The sequence below is a fragment of the Squalius cephalus genome (genome assembly GCF_949319135.1).
Source record: "Squalius cephalus genome assembly, chromosome: 12".
In the NCBI taxonomy this organism is placed as follows: domain Eukaryota; kingdom Metazoa; phylum Chordata; class Actinopteri; order Cypriniformes; family Leuciscidae; genus Squalius; species Squalius cephalus.
Genome location: NC_137133.1, coordinates 32,355,016 through 32,371,866, shown reverse-complemented (window position 1 = coordinate 32,371,866; position 16,851 = coordinate 32,355,016). Strand labels below are relative to the sequence as shown.

General features: G+C 36.2%; 1 protein-coding gene across 2 annotated transcripts in view; it reads left to right on the top strand.

Moving 5' to 3' along the window:
* Window positions 1-16,632, top strand: part of mmut (methylmalonyl CoA mutase) — a 33,748-nt gene extending 17,116 nt beyond the window's left edge. For both annotated transcript variants that reach the window (XM_079889157.1, XM_079889158.1), the window contains exons 9-13: window positions 1,211-1,326; window positions 3,397-3,528; window positions 5,486-5,633; window positions 6,790-6,957; window positions 14,931-16,632. In XM_079889157.1, the coding sequence (XP_079745283.1) occupies window positions 1,211-1,326; window positions 3,397-3,528; window positions 5,486-5,633; window positions 6,790-6,957; window positions 14,931-15,059 (693 nt within the window). In that variant the 3' untranslated portion in view covers window positions 15,060-16,632. The remainder of the gene's footprint in view (window positions 1-1,210; window positions 1,327-3,396; window positions 3,529-5,485; window positions 5,634-6,789; window positions 6,958-14,930) is intronic.
* Window positions 16,633-16,851: the final 219 nt, after the last annotated feature.

Sequence of the window (16,851 nt, the reverse complement as noted above, 5' to 3'; positions counted from 1 at the left end):
TTGTTTGATCTGGAAGCATTTGGGATCTGTGCACACATCATCTCTTCATGGTTTCCCAAAACATCTTCAGTTCAGAAAGTATGTACTGTACCTTATGATACCTATGTTTGGTACCTTGGAAAATAATGTAGACTCCATGTTGTGAAAAAGAACAGCAAATATGTGTAAAGTAATAAACTGGAAATGGAAGTCTGCAACTAAACAACATTTCAAGCTGCACATTTGCTCTTTTTAAACCCTCAAAATCAATGGGCCTGTGTACTTGCCATAATTATTTTATTTGAGATATTTTATTTTATTTTATTTTATTTTGAAAAAGATTCAAGTATTATCTCTGATAATGGACATTATGCCACAAATTCAACTGATAGAGCTTAACTTATATTGAACCTGCAACTACCTTGTCATCTCTTCCCTCTGAATGAGACAAACTTTATTTTAATATTAATATCTAATATTATAAGTTGTCCTTAGAGAAAATATAATGTATGTTATGAAGATTCTACAAAGGAATCACTATTATTACTTTGGGGTTTGTCATTATTTCAGTGCTCTTATAGTATTTATTAATATATTGTATTAACTGTTTTTTTTTTTTTTTTTACATTTTAGTGTAAGTTTTAGTAATTTTGTTATGCATTTTGTTTTGTTTTTTATAACCCTATATAACTTTGATTCATTTTTAAAGCTTTAATTATTTCCCCTAATATTTATATATATTTTTTCTAGCTTCATTTCAATTACTGACAATTTATTTCTAATTATTTTTATTATTATTTAGTTGTATTCAGCAAAACAACACTGAAAGGAGATCCCTTCCAGATCACACACCATCATTTAACAGTCAGATGATCCTTTTTTTATTTTTATTTTTTTTATTAAATGAACTTGTTCTGCACAATATTAGCACAAGCTAGAGCATGTGAAGGAACACAGTAACTTCTCTGTGTTTCACTGCCTTCACAATTTGTTCACCCCATTTACAGCAATTACTTTAGTTATAATAATCTGATTCTGCACTATATGCTGTGTTTTCTGAGACTCTTTCACCCACAATGTATTAATGCTCTCCCACACCTCCATCTGCATGAATTTAAATGCCACCCATGTTGTTTATACACTCCATACTGATTCCATGTTGTTGTATGTTTATATGGCTCATCCGGGGCCAGTGTTTGCAGATGGTAATGAGGCTGCCATTGCATTGCAGGTCAGAGAGAGCAGAGATGCAGAGGCGGCGAAGAGGTGCTTGGCCGCGATCGTGCAGTGTGCACGTACCAGAGATGGAAATATCCTGGAGCTCGCTGTGGAGGCTGCGAGAGCCCGGTGAGTCTACCTACGTGACTTCCAGATGCAGGGGGCTTTGAAAACTGGGTGTGAAATTCACAGTTGAAAACACAAACACACTCACGAAAGGTTTATTCCCACCATTAAAGGCCTGTTCACAACAAGAACGATAACTATAACGATTAAGATATAGTTTTAAAAATAATACTAAAAATGTAAAATAATAGTTGAGTTCACAGCACAACTATAATGGCACAGAGAAACAGTTATTTTTTCTGTAAAAACTCTTGACGGCCAATCAGAATCCATTCTGCTTTAAAGAGCTCAAGCATTTACTAGTTATCATTATAGTCATTTTTATAGTTGTCGTTGTTGGGCCTTAACTCTAAACTTCTTCATAACTTATTGGCATATACTATTAGTGTGTGACTTGCATCGTTTGCGCTAAAGACGTGAAAGATTTCCGTCTGCACATGCAAGCTCCTCTCACACATTCAGTAAATCGGTAAAAAAAAATGTAGTTTGGTGATACAGAACTATCTTCTTTATTACATAACACATCACTATCTAGTGTTTCATTTATTATTCATTAGATCACAAATTATTTATCAGTATTGTGCGCATTTATTATTTATTAGATTTGATCTAATCATTTGTATAAGTATTCACAAAGAAACTCGAGTGAGGTTGCAGCAGAGTCCTGCAGTCCATCATAATATATGATGAGATATCATAGTTTGAAGCGACAGGAAGACAAAAGCAAAGTACAGGTCTCTCATCCATCAGCGCTCATGAAACCTGCACATGCTATATGGTCTGTTTTTGCTCATCGCAGGTATATTTTTTTATGGTTTTAGTTTCAGTTATAATTACAACCCTGCTGCACATATACCTAGGGGTGGGCGATAAAGCGGTAGACACAATAAACCCATAGAAATTTGTCAACTGGTAGAGTTAGTTATGATAGAGATAGGTCGCAGTTATGATAGAGACGATAGTCCTATCATAGAGCGTGCGAGTACTGAACTGAGGCGGGCCTTATTTGCATATTCATAGAACCGCTATACTAAATGAGGCAAGGGTGTAGAGTTACATTTGAAAAAAAGTCAATCAAAGATGAGTTTTAAGGGATAAAATTATTGACGACAGTGGGACTTTAGATGAATTTAAATGGTTGAGAAAGAAATCGTGTGTAACTGTATATTGGATCCATGCATTTGATCTTAAATAGACAGCAGCCTAATATAACTGCTGCTGTCTGTGTCATTAATGTTTATCTAACCATAAAAGAAAACGAGAAAATCACTCATTGATCTTGACTGAATTACCTTTGTAACTTTAATAAAATATAAATACATGTATATTTAATTTACACAGTGAAAACTATGTAAAAACTAGTGGTTTTTGTTCATTTAATTACTTTATACAATTTATGTAGATTTTCTTTTCTAGTGCGTGAAGTTTTTCAGGTAGGTTTATTTCATTTGTGTCTTTGTTCTATTGTAGTTTTGTCCTATTGGCCTTAATTATTTGTAATTAGTTTCTTTCTTCTTTTATCACTGATTGTTTACTTGTCTTCAGTAAGCTTGAGAGTTTCTATGTTTTAGTTTTTTACTATTTTTGTTTTTCAATGGTATCAAAAATGTTGATATCATAACCTTGTTTAAAGCAAAAATAACTATACCGTGATATATGTTATCGTGAAATAAGATTACTCATATCATGATTTTAAGATTTTTGTCATATCGCCCACCCCTACATAAACCTTATTGAGACATTGTCTCAACTCGGATCATTTGTAACTTTTTTTGTTTCTTTTCTTTTTTTCCCCATATTATAAAAATATTATCTTGCTTTTGGATGTCTGGCTGGAAGAGCTCGAGTTAGTGCCGCGTGTCTGTGTTTTACCAAGCTTAGTGCAAAGCTGCTGTTTCTCATCGGCAGATTGGGGGATCACACGCTTTGAACACAAGGAATGCGATTCTTGCCTGTTTAATGCACTGCAAACTCAAATTCAATCATATAACAATCCAAACAAAAATAAAGGAATTGTGTTGCATGTTATAATGTGGTTATCTGTGGATTAAAGGATTCTGTTGGTTTCTGTAGGTGCTCGGTGGGGGAGATCACAGATGCCATGAAATCAGTTTTCGGGGAGCACAAGGCCAGCACGCGCATGGTGAGCGGAGCGTACCGCAGCGAGTTTGGCGAGCATGAGGAGATATCGCTGGCGCATAACAGGTAGGAGTTTGCAAATTCCCCTTCCCAAAATTGAGTGCCACTTTCTGGAACTCATTCCTCATGAGGCTAGAGGAAAGGAGTTGGCATAATTAAAAACATGCATGCATACATACATACATACATGCATACATACATAAATGCGTATATATATATAGTATAATATATATAATGTATGACATAATCGAAATGTAAAAGTATATTATGAAAAAATGTGTAGTAGTGGTCAAAAGTGATGCCCGACTTCTTATATTAAATGTAGAAAATATTTGGTTTGCATGTTCTGAAGTTTTTTGTAGAATTTTGTGCTCACGTGAAACCTTTTTTTTTTTTTTTTGCATTATCACGCGTCACAATTTCCGTTTTTTTTTTTATACTGCCTTTGTGCGTTACTGGCATTTTACTATGAAGAAAATGATGAGAGTATGGATGCGCATGAATTAATAAAAATCTATTTGCTCAAAATTTGTCTTTTGTTAGGGCAGTAGGCTATAGGCTATCTCTAATATCCATGACCTTATGTCCGCTTTAACGCATCCTCTGTGACAGCCGAGAAACCAGCTGTAAAATGGGCTGATGGCGCAATATGGTCGGGTGGAGTTTTGACCTACAGTTTGAGGAGCCAATGGAGATATGAGGTTTAGCCACAGCGTCTTTTAAATGCTTTTCATTGGTTAAATATTTGTAAAATCCACATACAGACGTAAAGGATGACCAATAACATTCATTTTATAAAACAAAAAATGATTAAATATAGTTACGAGGTTTCGGCCTGACAGCAATGATATATTCTTATTTGTAGCATTTATTTTGACTTATTTTTTGGAATTTGATCATTTTCCATGCACACCTGACCTGACAACCTGTCAGGGCACCAGCACAGTGGTTGGGAAACACTGCTCTATGGTATATCCTGCTCATGAAGACTCTAAAAGAGGTCAAATGTTGCATTAAACAATAATAACAGTTTGCCGACATTTAATCTTTTTTTTTGCTCTTGAGCTGACCCCATAATTCAGTGTGATATCTTCCTTTTGACCCTTATGGCATCATATTTGTTATTTTCATAAAGCACTAAATGTAACTGGATTTATCTTTAGCTGCTGAATTGATGATAAATCAGGATGGCTTAGACAGAGAAAAGCTCTGAGATTCCACTATATCTCTGTATTTGTGTGTCTTAAGGATTTTTTGCAGTCAGATTAAAGCATGTCTTGTCTACCCGCCCCATTGTGACCTCAGTTTGACAGATTAGATGAGATTGAGAATTTGAATGTGACAGTACGTATCAAACATTACACCATAAATATTTAACACAAAACTTACAAATGATCCAGATCTTACAACCTGAACATCTCAGACTCACATGGTACATTGTACATTACATTACTGGGGAATTATTTTGCACCATGTAATTTAAAATTTTTATGGGAAATTGGTTTTTGTAGTTAATTACATAAACATATATTATAAATACTCTTGATTATCCAGACCTTTGTTTGAAACCAGATTTAGTAAAGTTTGTTTAGTAAGAGTGAGTGTTCTTTTAGCATTATTTATATGCTATTGAAGTACTTGAAGTTTTAGCAGATTTAAAGTTTTTTTTGTTTGTTTTTTAGTTCTTCAACTAATATTTATATTTTATTTTGTTTCAGTTTTATTTCAATTACCAAAAATGGCTTTATTTCAATTATTGAATAAAAATGTAAGTTATTTAGTTAACGAGAACAACAGTCTTAAAGGAAAATATATGAAGTAACCAACCACAAGTTTCTTCTTTTAAAGGAATAGCTCACCCACAAAATTATTTATACACCCTCATGTTGTTCCAAACCCATGTGACTTAGTTTCAGCACAAAGTGAAAAAAAATTACACAGGAGCACCATTAAAAGTGTTTGAAACCTCATCTTATTTAGTCAGTATGTTGATGGTATTATCCCATGTGCTTTTGTTTCTCAGAATCGCACAGTTCAAAAAGCATGAAGGCAGAAATCCCCGTCTGCTCGTGGCCAAAATGGGACAGGACGGTCATGATAGAGGGGCAAAGGTCATCGCCACTGGATTCGCAGACCTTGGGTTTGATGTGGACGTCGGCCCGCTTTTCCAGGTATGAAAGACACTATATCCGTCATGGTGCATCTCTACTTTTTTGTTCCCATTTAAAAGAGTTTTTATTTGTATGCATTTCTAATCTTTTGCAAGTGAGGTTATTCCTTTCCTCTGAAAGTCATCCATGTGTTAAAGACGATCAAGAAGTCACCTCATGGAGCTTAACTTTTCCTAATCGTGTTTATCTCTCACATTTTGGCACTCATGTTTCCTTTAAAGACTATCATCAATTAAGAGATCCTTTCTGAACCAAAGACATCAAGAGGTCAAGTGCATACCTAAGAGTTAAGCTCCCATTTCTCCCTAGTTTTCAAAATAAGAATAATCCGGTTTTCTCATTTGTGCTGCATGAATACTTTCCTGGACAAAACCATTTTTGCATCAGATTAATGGTGTTCATTTTAAAAGCCAATGTCTTTGACCCTAAACACATTAATATACACCACCGTTCAAAGGTTTGGGGTCAGTAAGATTTTTGTTGTTGTTGTAGTTTAGGAAAGAAGTCTCAATTGCTTCCCAAAAACTGTAAAATTGTGAAATATTACAATTTCAAATTAAGGTTTTCTATTTGAGTATAGTTAAAAATGTAATTTATTCTTATAATGACAAAGCTGAAGTATTTTTTAAGAAATCTGAGAGATTTCTGTCCCTCCATTGACAGTTATGCATCTGCCACTTTGACGCTTCAAAAAGTTCATAAAGAGATCGTAAAACTAATACATATGATTTGAGTGGTTTAATCCAAATTTTCTGAAGAGACTTGATCAATTTATATGATGAAAAGATTTAATTTAGGCTTTTATTCACATTTAAACATTGATCAGTGAACATAAACAGAAGCTCAACTGAACCTGCTTGACACGTGTGAACAAACCTCTTGCTGAAGCTCAAACGTGCTGCGTAGCACGAGAATGAACCTCAAGTGGTAGTTGCATAGTAGTCTGTGGAAGGTCAAAAAGCTCTCAGATTTCATCACAAATATCTTAATTCGTGTTCCAAAGATGAATAAAAGTCTTACGAGTTTGGAACGACATGAGGGTGAGTAAATGATGACAGAATTTTCATTTTTGGGTGAACTATCACTTTAATTTCACAGTCTAATACTTGTCACTTCAATGGATTTTTTTTTTTTTTGTCTGTTTCCATGATGACAGACTCCACTGGAGGTCGCCCAACAGGCCGTAGATGCAGATGTGCATTGTGTGGGGGTCAGCACACTGGCAGCTGGACACAAGACACTCGTGCCCGAGCTCATCAAAGAGCTGCGTAACCTCAACCGGCCAGATATCATGGTGATCTGCGGAGGGGTCATACCACCACAGGTAACACCTGACTCCTGACAGACAGCTAGATATATGAGCAGAGGCACAATGTGAGCTGAACTGCTGCTTACACAGGCAGAGAATTGTGTCTCTTAGACTGAGATCTGTTCTGTGAAATCTGTCAGTTTCAAAGAAAGCGGAGAATGAAAATTGATATCAAATTAGTCTGAAACTTTGAAGGCATTTTTCTCAGTTAGTTAGCTTGTGTAATTACAGCTTTGCCTTGCACCATATCCTAACATGTGATAAAATGTATCTTTTCCATATTAATCTGGAACAACAGCAATATAAAAAGTATGACAATTATAATCTCAGGTTACAGGTACTGATTATGTGCTTAATTTAATGTTAAAAGAATTTAATGTGAGTTTGAATATCATTTTGCATGACTTTATAGCTATACTGAAAGTGACAATGGATATTTCACCTCAGATCTAGGTGTGTCCCAGTTCATGTTACTGCGTACTTACACTATTTATTCTACAAAATGGCATAGAATAGTGGGTGAGTAGTGTTATCACACTGAACATTCCCAAAAGAAAAAGTGCACTTTAAATACAAGGATGATGCACTTACTTAAATAAAGTGTTGCTCGATGAACACTTAAACTGTCGCAGCTTTAGGGTGCGTTCACAAAAAAACCTTGGTGCGATTGCTCTGTTAGTGCGGTTGATTTTAATAAGTGTGAACGCTGCCATCCGAACCCTGATGCGCACTAAACAAGCGGACCGAGACCCCTGAAAATATGGATCTCGTTCAGCTTCCAAACGAAATCTGGTGTGGTTCGACTGAAATATGATCGCAACACTGACCAAAGACATGTAATCGAACCAAAAACAGGACATGATGTCACAAGGTGCGACCTAAAAAGGACAGAATGCTCAAGCATAGCTGTTTTTCAGAACAGCGTCTCCTCGCAGCAGATCTTCATTTGTGTGTGTGACGGAGGGATTCCTGCTGCTGTTTTGACCCCTTTACATATTTGATGAGCTCTTCAGATCAATATTATTGATCTGCTTTCTTAAAGGAGAACTCCGGGACAATTTTAACATTGAGCTCATTTTTTTGTAAATTTGGAGTACTGTCAGTACAGAGAACAACGACAAAAATCGGTGTTGCCTACATCGTGTTATCCTCTTTTTAAAATTTGCACCCTGTTGACTTCAATGGGGCAAGTTTTAAACCTGCTTTTAGCCTCTTAACATCCTTGATGTGTCATTACAAGTGCACAGCCATTGTGAGTGATTCCTTCAGAGTGAACACGGTGAATCTGACTGCAGTAGATGTGAAAGATATGAATAAAAATGAAGTTAATTCGGCCAGCGCTCATACCTGTATTTATTTCCTGTCAGTCGAAGTCCACAGTAATCGATTGTCGAGTTCTCCACTGTTGCTTAGTTACCTATGATCACACGCGTGAACTCGACAATCGACTACTATGGACTTCGACCGAAAACAGGAAATAAATACAGGTATGAGCGCTGGCTGAATTAACTTCATTTTTATTCATATCTTTCACATCTACTGCAGTCAGATTCACCGTGTTCACTCTGAAGGAATCACTCACAATGGCTGTGCACTTGTAATGACACATCAAGGATGTTAAGAGGCTAAAAGCAGGTTTAAAACTTGCCCCATTTAAGTCAACAGGGTGCAAATTTTAAAAAGAGGATAACATGGTGTAGGCAACACCGATTTTTGTCGTTGTTCTCTGTACTGACAGCACTCCAAATTGACAAAAAAATGAGCTCAATGTTAAAATTGACTGGAGTTCTCCTTTAAGGTGCACGATGACGCATATTATTTTCATGTTATCACTGTGAAGCTGCTTTGATACAATCTGTATTGTAAAAAGCGCTATATAAATAAAGGTGACTTGACTTGACGAGCTCCATCTTATACCATCATATGTATGCACATAGAGTGAGCGCATTTAGCCCAGCACACAGCATTGTTTTAGATGTTCGACAAGTTCCGTCACAAAGTATATGTCATAGAAGCCGGGTGTTTTTTTTTTACTTTATCTTTAGGTTCGGTGTTAAAAATGACAGTGTGAACGCTAAGCGAATCAGGACTAAATGTATCGTTTTCTTTTTTGGTCTGGATCAAAAGAACGAACCACAAGTGTGAACACTTGCTATCAGACTCTGAATGCTGGATGTCAGAATAACGTTTCAATCATGTTAAAATGGTCTAATGATTATGTGTTCCAATTCCATTTTGTTGCATGTGCAGAGCGCTTACAAAGAGACTCCATCCACAGGCTCTTCTGATTAGCTGTATTCTGCCGTGTCTCGGAGTTTTGCATCTGGTGTGGACGGACAAATTACTTGTTGCTGGAATCTTGTCACATCGTATCTAGTTAAGACACGGGCGTTAGATGTCTATGCCTCAGATAGCCTTATAATATAAAAATGAACATTTTATGAGCTGTTATCTTTGTTTTGATATGGACAACACTGAAGTTAAATTATCTGTCCAGAACCGAAGACACTGATGTAGATTAGACTTGACTGAACTCTATGTGCATTCATTCAGAAAGTTCACCATTCACAATGTGAATGGAAAAGATAAGAAACAGCAACTTTCATGGCAGAAACATCAAGTTTTTTTCCTCTATTAATCGTTGAATCTTTAAATCTCAGTGCAAAGTCAAATTACCTTTTTTTTGTACTGATTAATAAAGCAGTTAGTCATGATGAAAGGAGACACGTTATATTGATTTCAGCATTGATTAAGGGTTGTTAGGCCCGACACACAGCATTGGCCGCTTATAACTGCCGAGTAACATGATTGGAAATCAATTTAATAAGCATTCTGACCTTTGCCACATTTATAATGAATTTGAATCGTAAGGTCACTGATTCAGTGTATGGTGCAACACTTGCTGCATTCATATAGAATTGAATAGATGTGCACCTACATGTGGGTATATTGGATATTTTATAGTAGTTATTGACAACACCAAGACTAATGCTTTGATTTCTATGGAATGCATAAACTGATGAAAAATGTATGCAGCTTGGTGTAAAATGTAAAGATACTACTGTTAAAAAGTTTGGGGTCGTGTTGTTGCAAGAATTCTCTCATCAAGGCTGCATTTATTTAATCAAAACTACTGTACTGTAAAAACAGTAATATTATGAAATATTACTACTATTTAAAATAACTGTTTTCAATTTGAATTCATTTTAAAATATAATTTATTCCTGTGATGCAAAGCTGAATTTTCAGCATTATTCATCCATTCTTTAGTGTCACATGATCCTTCAGAAATCATTCGAATATGCTAATTTGCTGCTCAAGAAACATTTCTTATAATTATTTACTGTTTACTGTCACTTTTGGTCAATATAATGCATCCTCCCTGAAGTATTAATTTCTTTTTTTTAAAGTCTTACTGACCCCAATACTAGTGTGTTTAAATCATCTAATCTAACACTAATAACCCTGTTATTTTATTTATATTATTTTTCTTAATATAACACTGTTGTTTGTGCTCATTCAGATCAAAAAATTAACATGCATGCTTTCATCTTTTCATCTTCAAACAGAGACCATTTGCTCTCCCAGCAGAATACAGATACATTTTTATCTACACCCCCTGACAAAAGTCTTGTCGCCTGTCCAAGTTGTAGGAACAACAAATAATAACTTGACTTCTAGTTGATCATTTGGAATCAGAAGTGGCTTATATGAAAGGCAAAGGCCTCTAGATTACGCTTATTTTACCAAACTAAAATCTTATCATGCCTTGATTTTTAATTATTTAATTAGGACAGAAAGGTCAGACTTTGCTTAGACAAAAGTCTTGTCACTTAACAGAAATAATGTACAGTACAGAACATAAAGTCATGGTGCAGTGGAAAAATAATTAATATTGTGTATGACTCCCATGAGCTTGGAGGACTGCATCCATATGTCTCGGCAATGACTCAAATAAAGTCATCTGGAATGGCAAAGAAAGCATTCTTGCAGGACTCCCAGAGTTCATCAAGATTCTTTGGTTTCATCTTCAATGCCTCCTCCATCTTACCCCAGACATGCTCAATAATGTTCATGTCTGGTGACTGGGCCGGCCAATCCTGGAGCATCTTGACCTTCTTTGCTTTCAGGAACTTTGACGTGGAGGCTGAAGTATGAGAAGGAGCGCCATCCTGCTGAAGAATTTGCCCTCTCCTGTGGTTTGGAATGTAATGGGCAGCAAGAATGTCTTGATATCTCAGGCTGTTGATGTTGCCATCCACTCTGCAGATCTCTCGCACGCCCCCATACTGAATGTAACCCCAAAGCATGATTTTTCCTCCACCAAACTTGACTGTTTTCTGTGTGAATCTTGGGTCCATGCAGGTTCCAATAGGTCTTCTGCAGTATTTGCGACGATTGGGATGCAGTTCAATAGATGATTCATCGGGAAAAAATCAACCTTCTGCCACTTTTCCATAGTCCATCCTTCCTGCAAGCTGTGGGCCTTGACAAATGCAACACGATTTTTTAGTTGTCTTCTGTTTAATACTGGTTTCTGAGCACTAATTTGGCCATTGAGACCACTGCGTGAGAGAATTCGACAAACTGTTGTTGTAGATACAGGGGTTTCTGGTGACCAGTTGTTATGTAGCTCTGCTGCAGTTGAAAAAGGGCTGGCCCTGGACTGTCGAACAAACAAACGGTCCTCTCGAACAGTTGTCTTACGGGGTTTGCCTGACCTGGGCCTGTCATGAACTTCACCAGTTTCTTCAAATCTTTTTCTTATCCTCTCCACTTGACGTTTAGTTACATTAAAGATGTCTGCCACCTCAGCAGGAGACTTGGTCTTCAGGCTCTTGATGATCAGCACTTTGGTCTGTGGTAGAATCTTTGGCATGCTGTCAGAGGTCAGGATGCATTTCAAATGAAGGTTGGGTGTGCTGGGGTTCTTCTTCTACACACCTGGGAATGTGTTAATTACAGTATTTGTCACAGGTGACGCTCTAATCTGTGATTAGTTGAATCCTTTAACGATGTGACAAGACTTTTTTCTAAGCAAAGTCTGACCTTTCTGTCCTAATTAAATCATTAAAAATCAAGCCATGATAAGATTTTAGTTTGGTAAAATAAGTGTGATCTAGAGGCCTTTGCCTTTCATATAAGCCACTTCTGATTCCAAATGATCAACTAGAAGTCAAGTTATTATTTGTTGTTACTACAACTTGGACAGGCGACAAAACTTTTGTCAGGGGGTGTAGATCATCGATTCGTTCACCTTGCTATCAGACTCTGAATGCTGGATGTCAGAATAACCTTTCAATCATGGTTCCATCTTTCAATGCTGGATGTCAGAATAACGTTTCAATCATGTTAAAATGGTCTAATGATTATGTGTTCCAATTCCATTTTGTTGCATGTGCAGAGCGCTTACAAAGAGACTCCATCCACAGGCTCTTCTGATTAGCTGTATTCTGCCGTGTCTCGGAGTTTTGCATCTGGTGTGGACGGACAAATTACTTGTTGCTGGAATCTTGTCACATCGTATCTAGTTAAGACACGGGCGTTAGATGTCTACGCCTCAGATAGCCTTATAATATAAAAATGAACATTTTATGAGCTGTTATCTTTGTTTTGATATGGACAACACTGAAGTTAAATTATCTGTCCAGAACCGAAGACACTGATGTAGATTAGACTTGACTGAACTCTATGTGCATTCATTCAGAAAGTTCACCATTCACAATGTGAATGGAAAAGATAAGAAACAGCAACTTTCATGGCAGAAACGTCAAGGTTTTTTCCTCTATTAATCGTTGAATCTTTAAATCTCAGTTCAAAGTCAAATTACCTTTTTTTTGTACTGATTAATAAAGCAGTTAGTCATGATGAAAGGAGACACGTTATATTGATTTCAGCATTGATTAAGGGTTGTTAGGCCCGACACACAGCATTGGCCGCTTATAACTGCCGAGTAACATGATTGGAAATCAATTTAATAAGCATTCTGACCTTTGCCACATTTATAATGAATTTGAATCGTAAGGTCACTGATTCAGTGTATGGTGCAACACTTGCTGCATTCATATAGAATTGAATAGATGTGCACCTACATGTGGGTATATTGGATATTTTATAGTAGTTATTGACAACACCAAGACTAATGCTTTGATTTCTATGGAATGCATAAACTGATGAAAAATGTATGCAGCTTGGTGTAAAATGTAAAGATACTACTGTTAAAAAGTTTGGGGTCGTGTTGTTGCAAGAATTCTCTCATCAAGGCTGCATTTATTTAATCAAAACTACTGTACTGTAAAAACAGTAATATTATGAAATATTACTACTATTTAAAATAACTGTTTTCAATTTGAATTCATTTAAAATATAATTTATTCCTGTGATGCAAAGCTGAATTTTCAGCATTATTCATCCATTCTTTAGTGTCACATGATCCTTCAGAAATCATTCTAATATGCTAATTTGCTGCTCAAGAAACATTTCTTATAATTATTTACTGTTTACTCTGTCACTTTTGGTCAATATAATGCATCCTCCCTGAAGTATTAATTTCTTTTTTTTAAAGTCTTACTGACCCCAACACTAGTGTGTTTAAATCATCTAATCTAACACTAATAACCCTGTTATTTTATTTATATTATTTTTCTTAATATAACACTGTTGTTTGTGCTCATTCAGATCAAAAAATTAACATGCATGCTTTCATCTTTTCATCTTCAAACAGAGACCATTTGCTCTCCCAGCAGAATACAGATACATTTTTATCTAGATCATCGATTCGTTCAAATATAGGTCCGTTCTCAGTCACAGTGGGGTTTAATTAGGGCCTTTATAAGGTCAGTAGTCTACACAATCCTACCTAATGATCTCCTAGCTAGTGGATATGAACGTTTGATGTATGTAGCAACCTGTGTGCCTGCAATTACACTGGCATGTTTGATACTTTGAATACTGCAGATATGTCTTTTTGAGCTTGCCCACATATGCATAAAATAGATTGCATTTACGTTTGGTTGCGTTGAGGTCTGAGAGCGCCTTAGTGCCATTTAAATGATTATTGAGTGTTAACCTGTAATGAGTGTGGGCCAGTGGAGGCGAAAGCTGTGGTAATTGAAGCAGACACGGAAATCCATCTCATGCACTCAATCCATTTGTTTATACTATATCAGATCTACCAGGTAGATTCCACAAGCGTTTGGCATAGCAGATAAAATAAACAAAATATAATATAATAAAACTGCATTTAGCTGTTTCATTTTCTGAGCTTGTGGTTCTCAACGAGTGGGTCACGACCAAAAAAATGAATCATGTTGATTGTGAATAATAAAATGCAGCTCATCATATAATTGTGCATAATTAGGATAGAAAAACAAGTAGCTCTTCAAATGCAAGAAGACAACGCTTCTATTGTCTTTTGTTATTAATGTCAGATGTCTTGTGCATCCAATCAGACTTTACAGTACTATTATTAATACATTATTTTAGCAATTTGGTACAGTGCATTTCAAGTTATACGCTTTGATGATAAAATCTGTGTGTCTGTCTGTCCATCTATCCATCGGCATATTTTGTATATATATATTTTTTATATATATAAAAATGTATGTATTATAATTTTTTTTTTTACTCATTTTGGAACTCATTTGTTTTTATAAACTAGAATAAGGAATTTACCATTAGTGGACCTCTTGTTAGAGACTCATTATAATAAACTGTTGAGTTCCTGAAACGCTTTTTGTGTGATCCAAAAAACACCCTACATTTTGAGCGAACAGTCCATTTCAGTTCGAGACCTTTTCCGTTTATGACCGTGATTGTTGTTTTTATCTAAAAGCAATTGGTTGTACTGAATTAGTTTCAAATTCAATATGTGCTCCAAAGCACACTTAAAATGTTCAAGGTTCAAAACAAGTTAATGTACACAATTAATTACTTTACTAATCATGACATAGTGAAATAGTTCAGATGCATTTTCTTCTCTTTTTTAGGACTACGAATTCCTCTACAATAGCGGCGTCAGCAGTATCTTCGGCCCAGGCACCAGAATTCCTCAAGCAGCAGTGGAGGTTCTTGACAACATTGAAAAAAGCCTGGAGAAGAACCGACATGCCATGTAACCAGAGAACAGTCAGATTTTGTCCTTTCCACACACTCAACATCTCAAGATGCACTTAAGCTTTGAGCAAGACAGCAATTCAATATGTTATTGACTGAGAATAATTAGAACCCTTTTATATTCCAACAGATATCACAACATGATGAAATCAGTTTGAAATAATTGACTCTCAGAATTGTATTTGATTTGAAAACATGTGAAAGCAGTCATTAGTTTTGTCTAAAATGTGTATAGTTTGACATAATGCATTAAACTCAGTGTTGATGTGGTCACCAGCCCCTTTCTTAACCATCATTTGGTATTTACAGATCTTATGTGACAAGATGGCACACTTGTGTAATTTTACGATATTTTCCTCATCAGAGTGAAGCTGTTTTATTGTTTTGTTCAACAATAGAAAATACCGTAAGCACAGAAATGTATTAACTTGGATAGTGCATTTTAGATACACAGTAATATAAGCTGTCTGTCTTTGCTCAACGTGGCCTTATGGACTTTTTTTTGCATGATCTCTATCTTATTGAGCACCATCTGTTTCAGCTTTTGGTAGAAAAGAGCACGTGGATGTTAAGATTATGTTTCTACACGGGCATGAAACCGTAAACCCTCAGTGATGTGAAAGTGAGCAGCTACATCGGCTTCCTGTGACTCTCTCTGCTTTTTCTCTGATTGTATTGCAGTACTGGATAAACCTTTATTTGAATATAGCAATGTTCATGTGAACTAATCCTAATTTAAAAATAGTCGCTTTATGTTGGTAAATTCACATTCAGATTCCTGTTTTGAAAGGAAGTTCACACTTTGGTGTCCGTCACACTAAACGGGAGCAAATCTCAGCAGTCACTTCACATGATCCTCATGTTAATGCCAGTGTGTTTAGTCCCCACGTAGCGTTTGTCTGCTCCGGCTGCGTCACCCTCTCCCCCCCCACCAAAAAAAACGAAAGAACCAGAAAATGACAAGACGTGATTGAGTCTGACGTTTTGTTCGCATGTCCCGTTGGCTGTGAGATTCGCAGAAGCCGTCAGGAGGATACACTCCTGCTGTGGGCCTGTTTATGTTGTTGACAAGTTCATGCAACAATTTACTAATGTTCTAAAAATACTTTTTTTTTCATAAAGTGAAAGGAATAGAGGGTATGCACGTGATGTCATTGTCGGCCGGAGTGACTGACGTCACGCCCATGGTGGAAGTGGTAGAAAGACTGAGCGGCATCATTTGTTTTCGGCGTGAATCCCGCGAAAAACACACAAAACAACTAAAACGGGAAAGAGCTTTGCGATTGACTGTACATCTAGATTTGACAAGAAATCTGAGGAATATTTTTACAGACTGCCGAAAGCTACAGAACAGAGGTAGATCATCGGATTGCAGCAAATTTATAGAAACAACTGGACTCCAGGCAGTGAAAGGATTTGCAGTTATCATTTTGTGTCAATATGCTGAATTTGGGGTACAATCATACCATATATATTGTATTGTTATATATTGTATTTACAACTCCTCAATGAAATATTACCATTGTATATTCTGCAAAATTGGATGTTTTTAACTAAAGGGGTGGTTGAATATGATTTCACTTTTCTAACTTCAGTTAGTGTGTAATGTTCAAAGCAAAGGGAGATATTTTCTTTTAAAGAAATTGCTTTTTAAGGACTACAACAAACGGCTGGTAGGGACTACACGACATTCCTCCCGGGTTAGTGACATCACCAACCCGAGAATTTACATAAACCCCGCCCCCGGGACGCGATTTATAGATTATCAAGAGAGAATATGCTAATCAATGACTA